The sequence below is a fragment of the Petromyzon marinus genome, chromosome 4 (genome assembly GCF_048934315.1).
Source record: "Petromyzon marinus isolate PM22_M1 ecotype Great Lakes invasive population chromosome 4, UKy_Petmar_22M1.pri1.0, whole genome shotgun sequence".
NCBI lineage: Eukaryota > Metazoa > Chordata > Hyperoartia > Petromyzontiformes > Petromyzontidae > Petromyzon > Petromyzon marinus.
Window position 1 is genome coordinate 25,802,737 of NC_133670.1, and position 19,933 is coordinate 25,822,669.

Sequence of the window (19,933 nt, forward strand, 5' to 3'; positions counted from 1 at the left end):
CACGTTCTACTTCATTAAAGACTTCTTAATAAATGTTTTCTCCTACAACATCAGAGTGCAGCGCCAAATTATATACGCACTACAACGACAATAGTTTAAAGCAATTTGAAGCATCATTGGAAACCTCATTTGCCAGTAACAAAATATGATAATTGTTTTTTTACCCTTTTATCTGGCAACAAAACTGACACCTTTTTTATTTTTACAAGGAGTCATGTTTACATTGACCACAATACCTGCGGTCGGAACGCAAACAAAAAACAACAACTCTGATAATGTATGCACTGTCCTTGAAATTGATTGGTCCACACCCGAGACAGCTTTCTTTAGAGCCTCGTCTCACAACGGTGTTGGACCAGAATACGCCAAAAGGCACACAACTCAAAGACAATGCACCATCTTTCATACTCTGATGGGCCTTCCTTACCTCGTAAAATACAAATAGTATAGAATGTAACGCGTCTCAGGAGATGGCGCGGTGAAATCGCCTCGTGTTCAGCAGCATCGACGGATTTTGCATCACGAGAACGTGAACAGATCAAAGCCGCCTATTGGCAAGCACAGCGTCCGTTCACGCGAGTCCCATTGCTTTGTTTCCCCAGGGCAAAGTAGTGATCAATGGCTGGGCGTTCAAGCGGAGTGGGACTTTCCATTGGCTGCTCGAGACAAGCCCCGGCAACACCCACGCAGCCCCTCTCCCTGTGCCAAAACACCACAGCGCACACAGCACAAGCGTGTCACGGGTGGACTCGTGGGTGGGTGCTGGTCACTTGTTGTTGCTGCTGTCATTATCACAGTCGTCGTTGTTATAGTCCACGCACAGTTATCAACTAAAAAGTGGAAAATGAAGATCGATGTTCACAGCCACATTCTTCCTCGGGAGTGGCCGGACTTAACGCAGGTATAAATGCAGTACCAGAAATGACGTGTAATATAATTGCGTCTGTCACCTACATTACACCAACTGCGCATTCATACATAACGCTCACACAAAACGTGGTCGATTCATATCGAACACACTGCCGGTACGATGCAGTTCCAATCGAACGTAACTTGGATCAGCGCGTATTACACATTGACAATTCTGTGTTATAACCATACCATAATGTGAACAACAAGGTGGGAGTAGAGTTGATAGGTGGGGCTACTTGAAGCGGTACAGCATATTTTATAACGCTACCGAGAGGACTGTGGTCTCAGTGCGGGTGCATATTAGCACGCAGGGTTCATGACCGACGTCTGCCAGGCCTGCAGTGCACTTTGCCCGGTGCGGTGGCCACCGCGGAATCTGCGCGATGTCTGCTTTCACCAAAAAAAAAATATTAACGCATGGAAATGTTTCCAGTCAACTGCCGTACCAAATTCACAGTCTAGGCTGCTCGCAGACACGAGTTGCTTGTCGATAGGGCAAAATTGCAGCCAGATTTGTCCGGGTTAGCGACTCGTATAATAATAATCCCCCACCCGGCACACCACATCCATCATACTCGTCACGTGTCACCTACTCGAGTCTATCGACGACCGAAAAATAATCAGTGAGAAAAGTTGATCCCCACATTTAGACTACGTGCTGACAGCACACGACGGACAAATCATCTTGCGTCACATTTGTTAATAAAGGTTTTTGGGTTAGATCGCGTTATTTATAAATGTGTCGTAACCCTCCACCACCCGACACGGCCAATCAGCAAAAAAAGTGTCACGTTGACAAAAGACAAATAATTCACTACTTTAGCCCACTTGTGTGTTGAAGAGTGAATCCACAACATTTACAGTTTGAGTACGACGTTTCGCTGGTAATTACATCCAGCATCATCGGGCAATTCGCCAGAATGGTTGTGGATTCACTCTTCAACACACCGGTGGGCTAAAGTAGTGAATTATTTGTCTTTTGTCAACGTGACACTTTTTTGCTGATTGGCCGTGTCGGGTGGTGGAGGGTTACGACACATTTATAAATAACGCGATCTAACCCAAAAACCTTTATTATGAATAATATTGGTCGCGAAAGCCTACGTGTTAAACTCTCATTTGTTAGTTTATCATGCCTTGGTTACTGCCAAAGTAAAGGGCATGTCATTGTAAAGGGCTTAGACATTTTTTTCCCCATTACAGTACAAATTTACAATGGAAACATACTGAAATATGCGATTTGGCTTGACATCTGAAACATACTCGATAGGAAACAAGCTCATGACGATTGAATTACATTTCCTTGAAAACAATGTTCAATTCTAATTTATCTGTGCAGTGTTCCCAAGCCATACACAAGATCTTCCTCGTGCATGATCGTTGAGAGGTCATTCTGAAGACCACTGCTCGCATAAGACCGCCGGGTAGCTTACATACCTGTCAACCCATACGGTTTACCCCGTATTCTTGTACAGGGAAATTGAGTTTTCAGGTCCATACGACGTACAGCCGTTTCTATACGGGCTAAGAAAAATAAACATGAGTGTGTGCATCCACATATCAAGGAAGCAGCAGCATCAGTATGCAAGATCACAGACACTAGCATGATCAGTCGTATCATTGGCACCAATTATCAAAATACATAAAACTTTTTGTTTAGTAACATGATTTTTGTCTATTTGTTTGTCTTTCTCCCTTGTGATGGGACTTTGTAGGATGAACGTTGAGATTTATAAGGGCCACGGTGTGACCAATAAGGTCTGATTTGGCCTGTAACAAGGTAGGGCACTGACAAGGGGGTGACAGGTGATGGGGCTTCTCTGCCTGCTAATCCTAATTTATAAACACCCAGCTCTGTCATTCTGTCATTCTGTGACTAACACGGCACGAATTGGTTGAAGTACATCACGTGACAGGGACCAAGTAGCCAACCAGCGCTTGGCGGGGCTATAGAGGGGCGGGTGAAAGTCCGCATCGAACCAAACTCCCAGCAAGGCCATCGACTTAACGAGAGGAAATTCACACGAAATGTCGCTTTCAATTAAGTATTCCAGATGTAAAATGATATAAGCTTTTAATGAATAAATACAATTATCTAATTCAAAACATAATACAATTCGAAATATATTCTTGGTTCTTTCGGTAAAGTCAAATTTTACTGTTGTGGTTTTCACACCTGATGATGATTGCTTGTGTTGCAGTCGAAACGTCGTGAGAATTTTGTTTTATATTTTATTGTTTCCCTTCTACGTGACTCATCCCCGCCCACTTTATATAGCCACGCCCTCTCACTGGCTCTGTCCACAGGGAGTGGCCTATCCGCTCCTTTTGAGACTTGACCCCGCCCATTGTTCATAGGCTCCGCCTACTGCCCTAGTAGCCCCGCCCATTACTCACGTAGCCCCCGCCCACTACTCAGGTAACCCCTCCTACTACTCAGGTAGCCACGCCAACAGCTCAGGTCGATCTGTCCCCTGCTCGTCAGTGTGTCATGGGGAGTGGGACCCGTGCTGACACCCGCGTAGAGAAAGCGAGGTCGATGTTCTTGCTCTCATCGTCGCTGTGTCCCTGCAGAGGTACGGCTATGGAGGCTGGGTGCATCTGGAGCATCACTCCAAGGTGAGCTTGCCTCGTACAGTACCTCGCCCTGTGACAAGGACTTTCACTGCATGTACGTGCATGTATTTACGTGGATGAGTGGGGAGCGGTAGTTCGATTTCCGATCGCTAACGAACAGCAGCGAATATTTGAATTGGTCCTGGGCCACTCCTATGTCGACTCAGCCTCAAACAAGTACCAGGAGTGTTGGCCACCCACCCACTCGTTTACCCTGCCGCCCTTAATAGGTGCTAACTATAGCAACTTTACCCAACTATTAATGTAGCTAATGCCGATGATCTCGTTGCTGTCCACGATATGCGGTGGTCTTTAAACAATCTTAAACAGCTCGTATGCCAAGAAAGGAGATACGTTTAACATGTTTACGTGTATGTTATTTGATTACAGTATGTGCATAGCATTTGTGTGTATTCTTGTTTCGTCTTGTCAGTGTAGAATAAACATATGCAGCGTGGGGAATCATTTATATGCACTATGTTGCGTCCAAATGTCATCATATATCAAGACATCTTGCTCGGAAAATACAAATAAAATTACGAACAAAAACAAACGGGTGCTTTGGTTTTGTCCCACATATATAAACACTCGTGAATTGGCTGAAAATATCGTAATATATAGAGGATTCCAGAGCTTGGGAAATTGTGCTGGCACACTGCCTGACTGCCTTCCCACTTATCTGTGGTTCCTCGGTGATTGTGAGATGTAATTTGCATAAACGGCGACACTATATACAACTAAAATAATATGAACAAACAATAAACAGGGTAGAAGCGGAGTGTGGGGGTCAGGGCAGGGAGACATGGGAGATAAAAGGTCATCTAACAGCAGAGAGCAAGTCACTTATGCACCTCAATCTACGCATGTCTTTTATCATCTGTTTACCTTCATGTTTAAGCATCGTGTAAGAATATATTTAAATAATGTTATGGTCACATAAGGACACCTGTCCTAAGTAGGGTAATTAATGAACGACAATTGGGACAACCAGGTGGGAGAAATCTGAATCTTTATTTATACTGGTGGAATCCGATGAGTTGTGAAGAACTTTTTGACGGATGTCCAGTCAAATGTCCAAAAAGCATGGGGATAGGCCGAGGACTTTGAGAAATTTTGCAGGAAAGAGACCGGAGCGAGAACGGGGACCAAGGGACAGGGTTGGTGGAAAGGAGATGTCGAAGAACTCCCTTTACATGTGTATGATCATCAAATCACTGCAGGTGGTCGTGGTGGTGAAGGTTTACATGCCAAGTCTGCACAGCAGATGTGAGCTCTGCTCAGCTGACTGATAGAGCCCTGTGCCGCAGGGTGAAGCCAAGATGGTCAAGGATGGGAAGGTGTTTCGCGTGATCCAGGAGAACTCTTGGGACCCGGCCGTGCGTATCCGGGAGATGGACCAGCAGGGTGCGACTCGTGATGCCACACTCGGCGACATCATCAAAGCTTGCGTGCCCCAAATTAATTGGGCACAGAAGTTGTCACTAGTTAGGTGTCACAACGTTTTACAAGAATGCAATGCCTTCTTCCACCAATTGCATTCCGATCGTTCTGTCAGCATTGCTACATCATGAGATCAATGAATTCCCATTGTGAACTCGGCGCATTACTCAGTGCATCACGTTTTGTCTGAGAATGGCACCAGAAGATGACAATACATAACTACTCGCGATGTGCGTGGCGCGTGTGCGGTGGCGTGTGCGTCGTGGGCAGGAGTGACGGTGCAGGCGCTGTCCACCGTGCCCGTCATGTTCAACTACTGGGTGAGTGAGCGAACAGTGACTTAGAGCAACAGCACGGCGACGAACACAACTCACAACTCATCACGCTCAGTCGCAGAGCGAGTGGGAAAGCGTTGCCCTCTGTGTGCAGCAGCGGTCTCTAGAATTGTTCTCAAGAGGTAGTTCTGTGATATCCGTTGCCGTGGGCCGTTGTCTGATACTGTTTGGGTTATACTGCGTGTTCAACACGATGAGCCTCTGGTAATTTAATGAAGTTCTCCCGGCATGTGGAGCAAAACGTCGCACATTGTTGCCTAACAATTCGCAGCACAGCCCAAAAACACATTGGAGAGCTGCTACACAGCAGCACAACTTCGAGAATCTGCACAGTGGAAGTAGTGGCATGTCAACAGCAGGACTAGTTTCGGACACCTTGCACATGGCGGTGTGAGATTTGGGTCATCCCCGCGTGTGCTTGGTACGAGTTTTGTCTGATGGGGAGCGATTCGTTTCACCCCAATATCTATAGTAGAGGAGGCGACAATATTTAAAAGACACGATGCCTCGTCGCTAACCCTCCTCCACCTTGTGGCGAGTGAGTGGGTTCGGATCGCCCCCCACGTGCCCCCTAAAGGGGTTCTTCCCCCCGGCAGGCCCGGCCGCAGGACGCACACGACCTGTGCCGGCTCCTCAACGACGACCTGGCGGGCGTAGTGGGCCGCTTCCCACGCCGCTTCGTCGGGCTCGGCACTCTGCCTATGCAGGTTCGCTTGAACCGCTCGCTCATTCCGCTCAGCTGTGGAGCACCGCGCTCAGTGGTGTGGGGTGGTTATGGGGTCCCCTATGAAGTGGTGTTACTGGGGTGTTTTGCTGCATGCCTTGGTGTGTTGCTAGGATATTGCGCTGCGTGGTGTAGTATGTTGTAGGGTGGTATGCTGCCGAGTGGTGTTGAATAGCGTAGTGCTGGGTGGGTTTGTTGCTGTATCGCTTGTTGGGGTTGTGCTGTAGTCAAGTGCTATATGTTGTGGTGTGGTGCAGTGTGCTGTATGGTACGGTGCCCTATGGTGTGCTGCATGCTTATGTGTTGTGCTGTATGGTGCAGCACTGTATGCTGTGGTGCTGTGTACTGTGTTGGATTGTGTTGTGCTGTATAGTGTGCTATTGCATGCTGTCTTGCTGTGCGGTGCCGTGCGGTGCCGCGTGATGGTGTGGCACGAGATGCCGTGGTGTCCGAGCGGTGCTGTGCATCGCCGCGTGGTGTGACGCTGGATGCCGGTGTCTGTGCGGGGCAGTCGGCCGCGCTGGCTGTGCAGGAGCTGCGCCGCTGCACTCTGGAGCTCGGCTTCCCGGGGGTGCAGATCGGCTCGCACGTCAACGCCTGCAACCTGGACGATCCCGAGCTACGGGCCGTGTTCGCGGTGAGACGCCGGCTCCCTGGCGTTGTCTCGCGTCGCATGTGCACGCACCACAAGTTTCCCTCAGAGACGCTCAAACACCAGATTGCATGCTTCCCATCACTCCACATTTACCACGTTTAAACTTTCAGCAGATGTTTGCAGAAATTACATTTGGCAAATTCCTCATCACTTTAAATATCTATATTGTGTACATATTTCAAACTAATTTAAAGGACCACATGGTGGTGAGATGTGGGGAGAAGCCGGTGAGAATTGGTGACACATGGGTAACGGTCAAAACTTATTATCCACCCACTCCATCTGGAGCACTGTCTGTGTTTAACACTCCATTGGTCAACTCCCACTCTTGTGGCCCCACGCAAGTCTGCAGTTCATACACGAGTGCAGTGTGGATTGCCTAGCAGGTCGCTTTGTGTGCTCTTTTTGACACTCATTCACGCCACTGTGCCGTCGGGATTCAGGAGGCGGAGGAGCTTGGCTGTGCCCTGTTCATCCACCCCTGGGACATGGAGACCACAGGACGCATGGCCAAGTACTGGCTGCCCTGGCTCGTGGGTTAGTCAACTCCCTTCACCTGCCACCCCACGAAAGCATTCTACCCTATGGCAGGCCCAAATAAGAATAGCACCCAGTGTGACATTGGCCCCCAAACTCAAACCATGGACCACACGGTAACGTCACTGCCAGCTTCAATCATTTACTGGCAGCGTTCGAGATATTCACCGAGCTATGCGAGTCTGTGAGTATCTTGACAATAGGCTATGTGTACGTGTGTTGGTCCAGGGATGCCAGCCGAGACTACGACTGCCATTTGCTCCATGATATTTGGCGGAGTCTTTGAGAGGTTCCCCAGGCTTAAGGTCTGCTTTGCACATGGAGGTGAGTGGGTGAATGTGTGCAAGTTAAACTGGTCCGCATGTATACTATCGACATACAAAAACAATTATCCCACCTCTAGCTTTTTTCAAACTGCGAGGGCCAGTGCCGTTAGAGCACTTGTTAAAGGCTGACATGGCACGAGGGGGTGGTATTTTTAACACACTCCCCACTGCTGATATTTACACACTGGACGAGCTATTAATTTAGACAGAGTCGACCTACAGGCAGCCCAGTCCTCATTAAAACGTTTGCCATTGATTTTAGCCATGGCTGGTAATGAACTCGGGTTGCCAGGTTTTGGAGCGCAGTGTGATAACCACTTTGCCAACACGTATTTAAATCAGACCAATAGAAGTAGCACGCATCTTTGTCCGAGCACTTGGGGGGGGGAGGGGTTGTATAACACAAACACGTGGTAACCTCCCAGACTTGCTAGGCCGAGGTGACCAGGGGATGGCAGTGTCAGAAAGTGAATTGTTGAGTTGCTTGGCTCATCTTAATAGATTACCATATTCCCTGTATTTTACATTCCAGAAAGTTAGATGCACCCTAAACGTGTGCCTGGTGTTAATTAAATTATACGAATCTGATCACACACACACACACCTACCAGATGCTACAGGGCGAAGTGTGACATAATTTGTAGAATAAAGTTTAGTTTAGGATTTAAAATTAAGATCTTTATTCAAATTCTCAGATCATATGCAGTCTAATATTTGAACATTGCCGTGTGCCAACAAACTTGGCGTTATCCAAAGCCAGATGACACAAATTTTTAGTTCAAAAGGCATGGAAGTGATGTAATTTCATACCAAACAAAAACAACTTTTGAACCATCCCAAATTACATAACTAGGCTTATACTTTAACCTTTCGTGACTGCAGGAATTCATATTCTTGGTTCTTTTGGTAAAATCACGTAGATATAAAATAAAAACCAATATTAAAACCAAAAAACCCACAACATTTCGATCGCAACACAAGCGGTTTTATCAGGTGGAGAAAAAGAAAAAAAGCCTTTTCTTTCCACCTGATGAAGACCGCTTGTGTTGCAATTGAAACGTCGTGTTTTTTGCTTTTAATTTTTATTTTCTATCTACGTGACTTTACTGAAAGGACCAAGAATATACATAACTAGGCCTTTTGTCTAATTTATCCAAATAGGAACACAACCCGAATGTGTATATATTTATAAATGTTTAGTTATCAAGTTCCTCCAGGACACACCCAGGGTTGTTCCTACCAGGTGGCTCGTTCCCCTTCACGCTGGGCAGGATCCAGCATGGCTTTGACGTGCGGCCAGACCTGTGCGCCGTGGACAACCCACACCCGCCACGTCGCTATGCAGGCCGCTTCTACACGGACTCACTGGTTCACGACCCCCACGCGCTCCGTCTCCTCGTGGACGTCCTGGGAGAGGTGCTCGGGGCTGGCGAGGAGGGGACCTCACCTGGAATATTAGTTTGTAGCGCCCAACATTGTAATGTACAGCAGCCCTTTATGAATCCACAGCTGCATAAAGGCCCCTCCACACTGTTAGACGTCGGGGTTGTTTGACCATACCTCACTACGCTGATCAGTGCTGGTTGAAGACGGGGAGCACAGAATCGCACTACAATGGATTTTTCTGCACAACTCATGGAAATCTGGTGTGTGCTTAGTGGTCACCCATCCAATCGCTAATCTGGCTCCAGCCAGCTTAGCTTCTGAGATCTAACATTTGCACTAAAATAACTTTAATACATTCATGCCTTTCACAGGACCGCGTGATGCTTGGAACCGACTACCCTTTTCCATTAGGCGATCTGGAGCCAGGGAAGTTGATCGAAACCATGGAAGAGTTCTCCCCACAGCTCAAGGTATGGGTCATGTTCCATATGCCTGCTACTATAGTGTGAGCTGCCACCAAGCAGACATCGTGTTGTCATCCTGGCCTTCATGTCTTTTTCTAGGACAAGCTCTTGTCTACGAATGCCCTGGAATTCCTGGGTGTGGACGGTGCTCGTTTTGGTTGAACACGCAGGCTGCAAAGCATTCCTGCAGGGCCCTCCAGTCAAGCCTAGCCTGGTAAAAAGGTGATATTTCCAAGGCAAAGCAACCCAGTGTCAACTAATTCAAGTACTTAATGTTCTACTTGTAGCACTTAATTTGTAAAACACGGAGCAAAATGTATTGTTGATTTTTTTTGCTAAGTGCATAATGAGCCAACGTTGATTGTTGAAAGCAAATTTTATATTTAAAAAATGTAAACGCCAAGGGAAATGCAGTTCCCTATAAAAATGTTAGTAAAAAAAACCTTTAAAAATGTAAGAAGCGTTTAAAAAATATATATGCCACTTGAAACAAAAGATTTTCAAAATCGCATTTATTATGTCAGTATAAGACATGCTCTACACACATGTACAGAGTATCACATACTCTTGTACCTCTCACCACTGAGATGCATTTTAAGTGTGGTGGTAGCTGGTTACATGTACTGTAAAAAACAGCTTCCCACTACCGCCTGGCTCTGGCAGCAAATGTTACACTTTATAAACAGTTCAAGTAGCAAGTTATCATTGCAGTGACTGGTACGGCAGGTGCTTATTTTCCTGCAAAAGCCTCAGAGTCATGACACTTTCAGAAGGGTCTTTCCACATTTTCACAGTAGTGAATGATAATTTCTATACAGATTCCAAATAAGAAATTTCAGGAAATTTGTTTTCAAATGTTGACCGAGATGGCCGCACAAAATGGCCGACTCTTGCGAATGACACCGTAGGATCTTTAAAATCCACTGTGAAGCAGATGAAATGTCATGGTAGGGTGAATGCACCCGCAATACTGCTGAAAACGAACCATGAACCTCCGCAATAAGCGATGAACGCACCACCGCAAGGCCACGTCTCTGCCCCAAAAAGGCGCTCAATTGAGAGAGCTCACTGTGGGCGAGGGAATGACGTGAGGCTCTTTGCCATGCGATGGGCACACGGTGGTGTTCCCCGTCCCGTCCTTCTGTTCACCGCTCCACTCGATGCTGCCACCTTCCACCTGCGTGGAGACCCAAAACCAAATGGCTATAATAATCACACCATGACAAACTCTCGGCGGAGCTTGCATGGTAACATAGGAGGTACGTACAATACTATCAAATACAGTAAAACCTTGGATTGCGAGTAACTTGGTCTCAGAGTGTTTTGCAAGACAAGCAAAATTCTAGATTTAAAGCTTCCGTGACTGCTAGGATCCATACTCTTTGGTTCTATTGGGTAAAGTCACGTAGGTGAAAATAAAATAACAAAAAATCACGACGTTTTGGCCACAACACAAGCGGCCTTCATCAGGTGAAGGGACGAGACTGTCTGGAGGACAGCGCTGGAGTGAGAAAAGCCACGCTTAGATCACGACCTTTAAGCTGTGTGAGAAGAAAACAAAGCGCCTTGACAAAGGAATTAGCATATAATTTAGCATTGAAATGGTTCATTGAAATAGCTAAGTTAAAGTATACACATCTGCAGAGGCACCCCTTGACAAAGGAATTAGCATAGAATTTAGCATTGAAATAGCTGATTGATTAGCTTGTAACTGGTCACAGAAATAGCTATGTTAAAGTCAGAGCATATACATTCACCGAGGCAACTAGTACAAATCAAACAAGAGAATTTAGCGAAACACAACCACGCTCAGACCGCGGAACTTTAAACTGTGTGCGAGCAAACAAGGTGTTCTGACAAAGAAATTAGCATTAAAATTAGCATTTGATTGGCCGATTTTAGAAAAGAGGTGGTGTACGTGCCGGTGGACTTGCCGTTTGGCGCGGGGGGGGGGAGTTTACCTATTGATGGTGTGAAAAGGGAATTTATAAGAGCTGCGAAAGTTTGGGGTACCACTACTTGAAAAAATATACTGTACCATTGAAATATGTTTAATGTTTAGTTCGATTTAGAACATCTTTCCAATGGTTGCTTAATTTGAAATTGTGTCTGTGTTTGTAGATCTGAATTGCTTCATGAACAAATCTCTGATAAAAACCCGTGGGTTTGCAAAGAACCTTGGTATCGGAGAAAATTATATCGTGATCCCCCACAGCGTTGTAACAGTGATCAGCCACGGCAGAAGAATTCGTTTTGCCGTGTTTCAAATCTGATTTGTGCTCGCGAATTCGGTCAGAGACATGTCGCTTTGTCTCCCCGATATAGCAATCACCGCACGTACAACTCAATTTGTAAACCCCGGGGTACTGTAAGTCAGGAATGACATCCTTCACGGATGGGATCAGATCACGAATTTTGTGTACTGTATTGAACCGGACCTGGATCTTGTGTTTGTTTAGAATTTTGGAAATCTTTTTGGTAACGCCTGCTATATATGGAAGTGTGATGGTTTTGACTGGAGTATCAAGTGGTTGTTTCTGTATGGAGGGAGAAACAGCTTGGCGGATGGTACGGTCAGAGTAACCATTCCTTTTGAGGGCCAGGTGTACATGTTTTAATTCACTGGTCAGGTGGTGTTGGTCCGAAATGCAATGAGCCCTATGGTATAAAGTTTTGATGAGAGAATTCTTTTGGGCTGGGTGGTGATGGGAATCAGGTTTCAAGTAGGAATCTGTGTGGGTGGGTTTCCTGTAGACAGAATGCCCCAATGAGCCATCAGGTCTCCTCTCAAACAGAACATCTAAGAATGGTAGCTTGCCATCTTTCTCCACTTCCATGGTGAATTTGATGGCGGGATGTCTGGAATTGATGTGGTGTAGGAAAAGGTTCAGAGCTGGGAGGCCATGTGGCCAAATGACGAAAGTGTCATCCACATATCTCTTCCACAGGGAAGGTCTGAGGGTGGAAGTCTGGATGGCATCTGATTCAAATTTCTCCATGAAAATATTGGCTATCACTGGTGATAAGGGGGATCCCATGGGGGTACCCTCATGTTGGGGTTTACAAATTGAGTTGTACCTGCGGTGATTGCTATATCGGGGAGACAAATCGACATGTCTCTGACCGAATTCGCGAGCACAAATCAGATTTGAAACATGGCAAAACGAATTCTTCTGCCGTGGCTGATCACTGTTACAACGCTGTGGGGGATCACGATATAATTTTCTCCGATACCAAGGTTCTTTGCAAACCCACGGGTTTTTATCAGAGATTTGTTCATGAAGCAATTCAGATCTACAAACACAGACACAATTTCAACCGAGAAGATGGTTTCAAATTAAGCAACCATTGGAAAGATGTTCTAAATCGAACTAAACATTAAACTAATTTCAATGGTACAGTATATTTTTTCAAGTAGTGGTACCCCAAACTTTCGCAGCTCTTATAAATTCCCTTTTCACACCATCAATAGGTAAACTCCCCCCCCCCGCGCCAAACGGCAAGTCCACCGGCACGTACACCACCTCTTTTCTAAAATCGGCCAATTAAATGCTAATTTTTATGCTACTTTGTCAGAACACCTCGTTTGCTCGCACACAGTTTAAAGTTCCGCAGTCTGAGCGTGGTTGTGTTTCGCTAAATTCTCCTGTTTGATTTGTACTAGGTGCCTCGGTGAATGTATATGCTCTGACTTTAACATAGCTATTTCTGTGACCAGTTACAAGCTAATCACTCAGCTATTTCAATGCTAAATTCTATGCTAATTCCTTTGTGAAGGGGTGCCTCTGCGGATGTGTATACTTTAACTTAGCTATTTCAATGAGCCATTTCAATGCTAAATTATATGCTAATTCCTTTGTCAAGGCGCTTTGTTTTCTTCTCACACAGCTTAAATGTCGTGATCTAAGCGTGGCTTTTCTCACTCCAGCGCTGTCCTCCAGACAGTCTCGTCCCTTCACCTGATGAAGGCCGCTTGTGTTGTGGCCGAAACGTCGTGATTTTTTGTTATTTTATTTTCACCTACGTGACTTTACCCAATAGAACCAAAGAGTACGAGCAATTTTTTTAAATAAATATTAATTTGATAAACGAGCAAGGTCTTGCAATACGAGTAGTGTACGTATACACGCTTTGTCTGCCGAGTGGCACGTGATCACAACTGATACACGACGAGTGCTTTGATATACGAGTGCTTTGGATTACCACAAACACGTTTCCAGAACGAATTATGCTCACAATCCAAGGTTTTACTGTATAAGGAAATGTATTCATTATTTAGCAACATACAAGAATGTCTCCAAACATGCAAGATGAACAAAGTCGAGATCAGCTGTTGTAAATTGCTGTAATCGACATACCTCTTGCAGTTGACTTGACTGTGCTGGATCCTCTCCGACAACATCAATGTGTTTGGAGCAGTCCTGAAATACACGAGTTGCGTGAATACATCGTAATACAGGAGTACTGACCATCACTTAGACCAGTGGTTCCCAACCTGTGTTCTGTGAGCTACAGGTGGTTCACAGGACTCTTGCTGATATTATTCACAAAACGCCATATTTTCACTGCCCATTGCACAACTATTTAGTCAATTAACAATGTCAAGTGTTTGTATGGTTTTGTTTAATATTGACAATGCTTTGTGTAGTTTTAATTTATAATTTATGGATATACGGTGGTCCATGGAGTTTGAGGGTTGGCAGTGGTCAACCAGTTCAGAAAGGTTGGGATTCACTGGTTTAAACTTAAACATAAATCAGACCCTTACTCAACGTATTGTGCAGCTGTGGTGCAGTAGTTCGCATAATGCACATTTTTAAGTCCTCAATTCAATGCATGTATTGCAAGGGGAATAATATTCATGGATTAATTAATGCATTATATGGTCACTTTTAACGTACCATTATCACAAGATTTGGATCACCATGAAAAACTAAAAGAACAGGCACTGCTCAAACACAACACCCAGATGCAGGTTCACTGGCTACAGCGTCACACCTCGCTCAGTTCCAAGGACTGCTCCGAAACAGAGGGGGGTAGAGGCGTGTGTAGAGGGCAGTGGGGGTTGTCTGACAGGCTGACTGGCACCGGCCGATTGCATGGCGCCCCCTCCACTCCAGGGCACATTCGGAAGAGAAGCTGAGCGCTGTCTTGGCAGATGTCTGGGCACATTCATGTCAGGGCAAACGTGTGGCAGACAGGATGCAAAATTCACGGAGACCATTGTGCTACCAATTGCAACTGGAAAGCAACACGGCCAACAGCTCAGAAAGGAAACAGCATTCACACAAAGATTTTCCTCGACGAATTGGAAAAGGATACGCGCCGCGCAGTGCTTGGAAAGCGGCAGAATCCGGTTGCTGCAGCGAACTCCGTCCACAGTTCCCATGCAGCGTTGTGCACCACGATGGGATGGCAGCTGGGATCAGAACAAAAAAATATTGGATTGCGTGGAATCACTTGAAAAGAAATGCACATAGTTCACGCGGCTACATTACACCCACACGAGGAAGGCTGACCTGCGGCAATGTGTGTGGGTCCGAGAGCATGGCCCTGCGCTCCTTTAGCTGTCGGTGCAGGAGGGCTTCCACCCCAAATCGGCGACGATAGCGCTTCATTGCCCTGAGACGGCGGAGATCCTCCTGCTCTTGGATGCCTTCCACTCCCACCGCAATGCCTGCTGTTCTCATCATCACATTCACGCCGTGCTTTAGTTTTATATCATTTAAACACGTTATTCTACAAGTTTCAAAGTCCAAATGAGCAACAGCTTACTGGTGGGATCATCCTCACTGCGTCGGCAATGCAGGTATCTACGGCGCTTCTCCTTCAGAAGATGCTGCATGCGCTTGAATTGGTCGATGTACAGAGACTGCAGACGAATCAGCTTCTCTCGTGTGATCAGGGCCACCTCCTCCGCTGTGTATACCTCCGCGTGCCTGCAACAGTGACATGCAACCTTTTTTTTCCCAGTGTGGCACTTTTTGTAACACACTAACAAATGGTATAAAAAATCATCAAGGGCCAGATACGTGTTGGGGAATGTTTCAGTGACTCAATCACCCATTTTATGGCTAATTGGCAAGGTGATACATTTTGGTTGTGCAAATATATAGACCAAATTTTAATATACTATACACGATATCATAAAAAGGAAATTCATAACTTTACAGATGTTATAGTATGTAATGCTTCAAACACAGATGTGTTCACACATTTCACACTAATGTGCTGTACAATCAGTTCAGATGACTGGGTAGAGGAAAAGCCAATCTGGGCCAGTCGTGTATTGTAAATAAATCCATGAAGTGTCTGCAAACAGGAAATCATATTAACTTGAGTGGATCCTCCTGGTCACTGTCCACACTCTCGGCCTCGCTGTCCGGGTCCCCGCGCCAATTATGGTCCACCTGCATCCGCTCCCCCTCACTTTCGCTGCAGCTGTCGTCTGCAGGCAGAGACGCGATTGTCGCTCATTTTACCAGCAGAAATCACGCTTCCGTAAAATATCTCGCTCCGACAGGTGTAACCGCAACTTCCAGGTGGCGAGCCCTCACCCAGTAGTCTGGAAGCGTCGCTGTGCTTTGTGGTTCTGGCCCGCCCATCCTCCAGCATGTAGCTTCCCAGATCTGCCAGGATGCTCTCTGTGGTGATGCCACTGCTTTGCTTCCTCATCTGCTGTCGTGCAGCTTTGCTGGCCTTCCGTGCATGCTCGGCGCAGAGGGAGGAGCTGTAGAAACGTTCAGTCGTGGAATAAAAAAAAACAAATGAATCACAACTGCACTGTACGTTTTCAAAATACACATGAATTGCTGTATGGTCAGATCTTTTAACTTTAATAATCAACAAAAAAAACCTTGTCGTCAAATCAACCAAATACTTTAGATCACCACACGAGAGACTAGTCTTTGGTGATCCCACTGGTGAAAAAGGGGTGGACAAGCACACCACCGCAACCTTACGCCCACACAACTGCCAACCTGCGATTGCTGTCACACACCAGTCCTCACAACCAACACCACAATCACCACATTCCACGCACCACACTCTGACCTGCCTCTACTGAACACCTGTGAAAGAGAGCTTTATAGCTCACCACATTCTTCCAGTATAAATTATTCTGAAATATACACCAGCCACCACACATTCACCACACCCACGCAATCGCCGTGCCATCCACGGCGGCCGACGCATCACGCTACTGCCACCCACGGCCCTCTACCACACACCTATCCTTGCGCTCGTTGCGGGGTGCGGCATTGGGGCACCGCTTGCTGTTGCGTGCCGACACGTAGCAACACTGGCGGTACGGCGCGGCGCGGTCGTCCAGGATGTGCTTCAGGCAGTAATCGTAGCCGTCGAGGCGAGCCAGGCTGCACGGCCGGCTCGTGTGCGCGCAGCTCTGCGGCTCGGGCACACGGTTCAGGCTCGCGGCGCGCCCGCGGCCCGACGTCGCCAGCACGTTGATGCGAATGCGATTCATTGCGCTGGGAAAGGCAAGCGGTAAAAAAAGCATCCATTACAATGGGAAAGAAGTACGGGCGGTAATCAGTTTGCAGGAATGCACCATCCAAACACCATGAACCCTCTAATCCCCTCTTCTTGTCTAACAAAATGATTTCCCTTGGATTTTTGCCACTTGTGTGGAGTCATGCTCCCGAGTCCACTCATTCCTGTTCTGGGCTATCGCTACGTCACAATCCTTCATTATCCTCGTCCACCAGCTGGAACCACCTCTTTCTAGGACTGCATCTGTTCCTTCACATTCGTCGCCTTTCTTCCGATGTGGTTTTTCTCTCTTCTTCCATGCCAAAGCCACTTTATTGTTTGAGATCTGCAGCACTCTCAACTTCTTCCTCGTCTCTATCCTTATTCCTCACCCGAACCAATAAGCAAACCAGCCTCGAGTGCGATGCTTCTCACCGACCCAAACACGAAGAAACTAGCTCAGTAGCCAATAATTCCAACCCTATCCCAATTACCGTAATAACTCTCATTCGCCATATAGCCTATCCCTAAGCACGTTTAGTGCTTCTTTGAGACTTGATGTGTTAATTTTCAGTTCTGCTCTTTACAGCGCTCCTAATGCGATAACACAAGTCACATTCGTCAATACCACTGTCGCCTTCAATTTACAGATACAATGGGCAACGTTTCGGACTATGGCCCCTCCCCAAGGCACAACCTAAACGAGCACCGCCCCATCTTGGTTAGAACAGAGGGACAATTTAGTTGTATTATTTTATGTTAGAACGTAACATTTTTCGTTCGACGGGCCAATTACCGAAACGTCACCTATTTAGTTTTTTTTCCCATTCCAAGGCAAATACAGTACTCCGAGTTCTAACATAAATAAAATTTAATTTTGATTTAAAGCTTTCGTGACTGCAGGGATTTATATTCTTGGTTCTTTCGGTAAAGTCACGTAGAAGGGAAACAATAAAATGTTGTTTCCCTTCCACGTGACTTTACCGAAAGAACCAAGAATAAAATGTTGTTTCCCTTCCACGTGACTTTACCGAAAGAACCAAGAATATAAATAAAATTGTCCCTCGTCTCAAATTGCTAGGTCAACCGGTGGTGGCATTTCCACATTCCTATGACAGGGATCGTTACGAATCAAGCGTTGAAAATGGCGACTTCTCCATTGAATCAAGCGCCATTACAACCACAACATCATCTGACCACTTATGCAACTATTAATGTAAATGCAACGTTTAGAATTAAAGAATTGCACCTCAACGAAAAGCACTTCAATGTTGAGATTGCACAATCGGGCCGCGTTGCGAACGTTTGATTCGCATACTCACGCGTTTTAAAACGGATGCACAACTTTAAAATTGCAAACGTCGAAACAATTCCAAGGATGTACGTTAAGCAACCGGGGACTTGAACCCACAAGAGCTCTCAGCCGATTGCCGCCAAACTTGTAGCGAATCGCCTGACGAGGCTTGCTGTGTAAACGTTGTGGGTTTGGCTCGACAACACTCCGCTGTGCTGAAGTGGACACGAATTGCCGCGTTTTTGCTTACGTGACAACCCTGACTAATCGCCTGCGTGGGGTTGTAACGCGCAGCTGTGTATATTAACGCGATCTCACTCTCACACGCGCGCGCACAAACGCCTTCATTCTCGATTGCCAGCCTCCCTGCAGCCCCCACCCAACATGGCCGCCAGCTCAACAACAACGGAAGTGACGTCGCGGCACCGCCCCAGTCACCGTGGGCGAGGCGAACGTTAAACAACAGCGCCGCCGCCACAACCACCACTTACCGGCGGTACAATGCGGGATGCAATTCCGACGAGCGATCGCTTTACTTAGTTTTTTTTGCAGACCGAGATATTTCTGGAGGTTTTTCTTTTGCGGTCAAAATTGGCGCGCCCGTGAATGCGTCAACGGCACAAAGGCGCCGGCCGCCATGACACTGCTCTCCCTCCCCTCGCTCCCTCATCGCCTGCCCCCCACCCCTCATTTAAAAATCCGCGAGCCAATCGCATCGCGGGTGTCAATGACGTCACTAACGGTTGCGTAAGAGCCCCGCCCTCGTCCCCACCCCGGAAACCATTTGGCACGATGCTGTTGTGAAAGAGCGAACTCACAAGATCCCTGGGTTTGACCTTCCACGAAACTGCTCATGGCCCATCCCAAATCGCATACACCGCACAAAGCACGGCAGCAGCAGATGCGGTTACCTGATGCACAAAATATGGACGATTAAAAACCCTCCAGTATGCTACCACTGTGGTCATCCAGAGCAGACCGTACACCATGATAACGGACGCAATGCCCGATCCACAAATACGAAGGAGACATCACGGCGATCGCTACTCCTAACGCGGTTTATCTGGCTTCACCTGAATGTGAGACTGTGGTTGTTCTGCGTCTACATCGGCAGCCAAACGAAAGTCGAGCTGCCAGGAAGCGGTGACGTCACTGGAGTCACGCGCCGCCTCCGCATTGCCCCTCCTCCCCATTGCCGCTCCTCTCCATTGCCCCTCCTCCCCATTGCCGCTCCTCTCCATTGCCCCTCCTCCCCATTGCCCCTCCTCTCCATTGCCCCTCCTCTCCCCTGCTGGGAGCGATGCCTCTGAGTCGATTGTTAAATAACCTTGCCGTGGGAATTAACCTTTGGTGAAAATATTGTAAAATTAAAAAATGTCATATATAACTATAATCAATATAGTTCCTCCATCCGCGATTTTATATTTCCCATTACGTCCTTATCTCACGAACATGTAAGGCACCACTACTTTTTCAATATTTTGACTTTCACGTTTTGACAGCGTGTTTTTCTTGTACGACGGTCAAACGCGTCATTTATTGTGCAAAATACTCGTTTCCCTGCAACATTGACGTGTTTGTTGTCGCTGAACCTACGCACCACGGATCTCCCGTGGGATCATTCGTGCAATCGCAACACAAGCAATCGTAATCAGGAGAAAAAAAGGAAAGCTGCTGACGCAGGCTGTTTCAACCTTTAAAACAGCCTGTTTCAGCAGCTTTGCGATCGAAGCGTCGTGATATTATTTTTTATTCA

At 46.7% G+C, this 19,933-nt stretch overlaps 2 protein-coding genes across 7 annotated transcripts; one reads left to right on the forward strand and one right to left on the reverse strand.

Moving 5' to 3' along the window:
• Window positions 1–710: 710 nt before the first annotated feature.
• Window positions 711–10,430, forward strand: ACMSD (aminocarboxymuconate semialdehyde decarboxylase). Its single transcript, XM_032944481.2, has 11 exons — window positions 711–901; window positions 3,487–3,531; window positions 4,836–4,932; window positions 5,239–5,288; window positions 5,900–6,010; window positions 6,539–6,664; window positions 7,126–7,219; window positions 7,448–7,543; window positions 8,789–8,961; window positions 9,303–9,401; window positions 9,495–10,430. Exons 1-11 carry the CDS (start codon window positions 845–847, stop codon window positions 9,555–9,557), a joined length of 1,011 nt encoding a protein of 336 aa, XP_032800372.2. The 5' UTR covers window positions 711–844; the 3' UTR covers window positions 9,558–10,430.
• Window positions 9,891–19,351, reverse strand: KANSL2 (KAT8 regulatory NSL complex subunit 2). Of its 6 annotated transcripts, none has more exons than XM_032944470.2 (10): window positions 19,251–19,351; window positions 16,625–16,882; window positions 15,953–16,125; window positions 15,732–15,843; window positions 15,171–15,334; window positions 14,915–15,075; window positions 14,718–14,814; window positions 14,394–14,557; window positions 13,754–13,816; window positions 9,891–10,572 (listed from the first exon to the last, which is right to left on the reverse strand). In XM_032944470.2, exons 2-10 carry the CDS (start codon window positions 16,876–16,878, stop codon window positions 10,447–10,449), a joined length of 1,314 nt encoding a protein of 437 aa, XP_032800361.2. In that variant the 5' UTR covers window positions 16,879–16,882; window positions 19,251–19,351; the 3' UTR covers window positions 9,891–10,446. The 6 variants fall into 6 exon arrangements, with proteins under 6 accessions (XP_032800361.2, XP_032800343.2, XP_032800326.2 ...); XM_032944452.2 differs by having other exon boundaries at window positions 19,089–19,316; XM_032944435.2 differs by having other exon boundaries at window positions 18,996–19,316.
• Window positions 19,352–19,933: the final 582 nt, after the last annotated feature.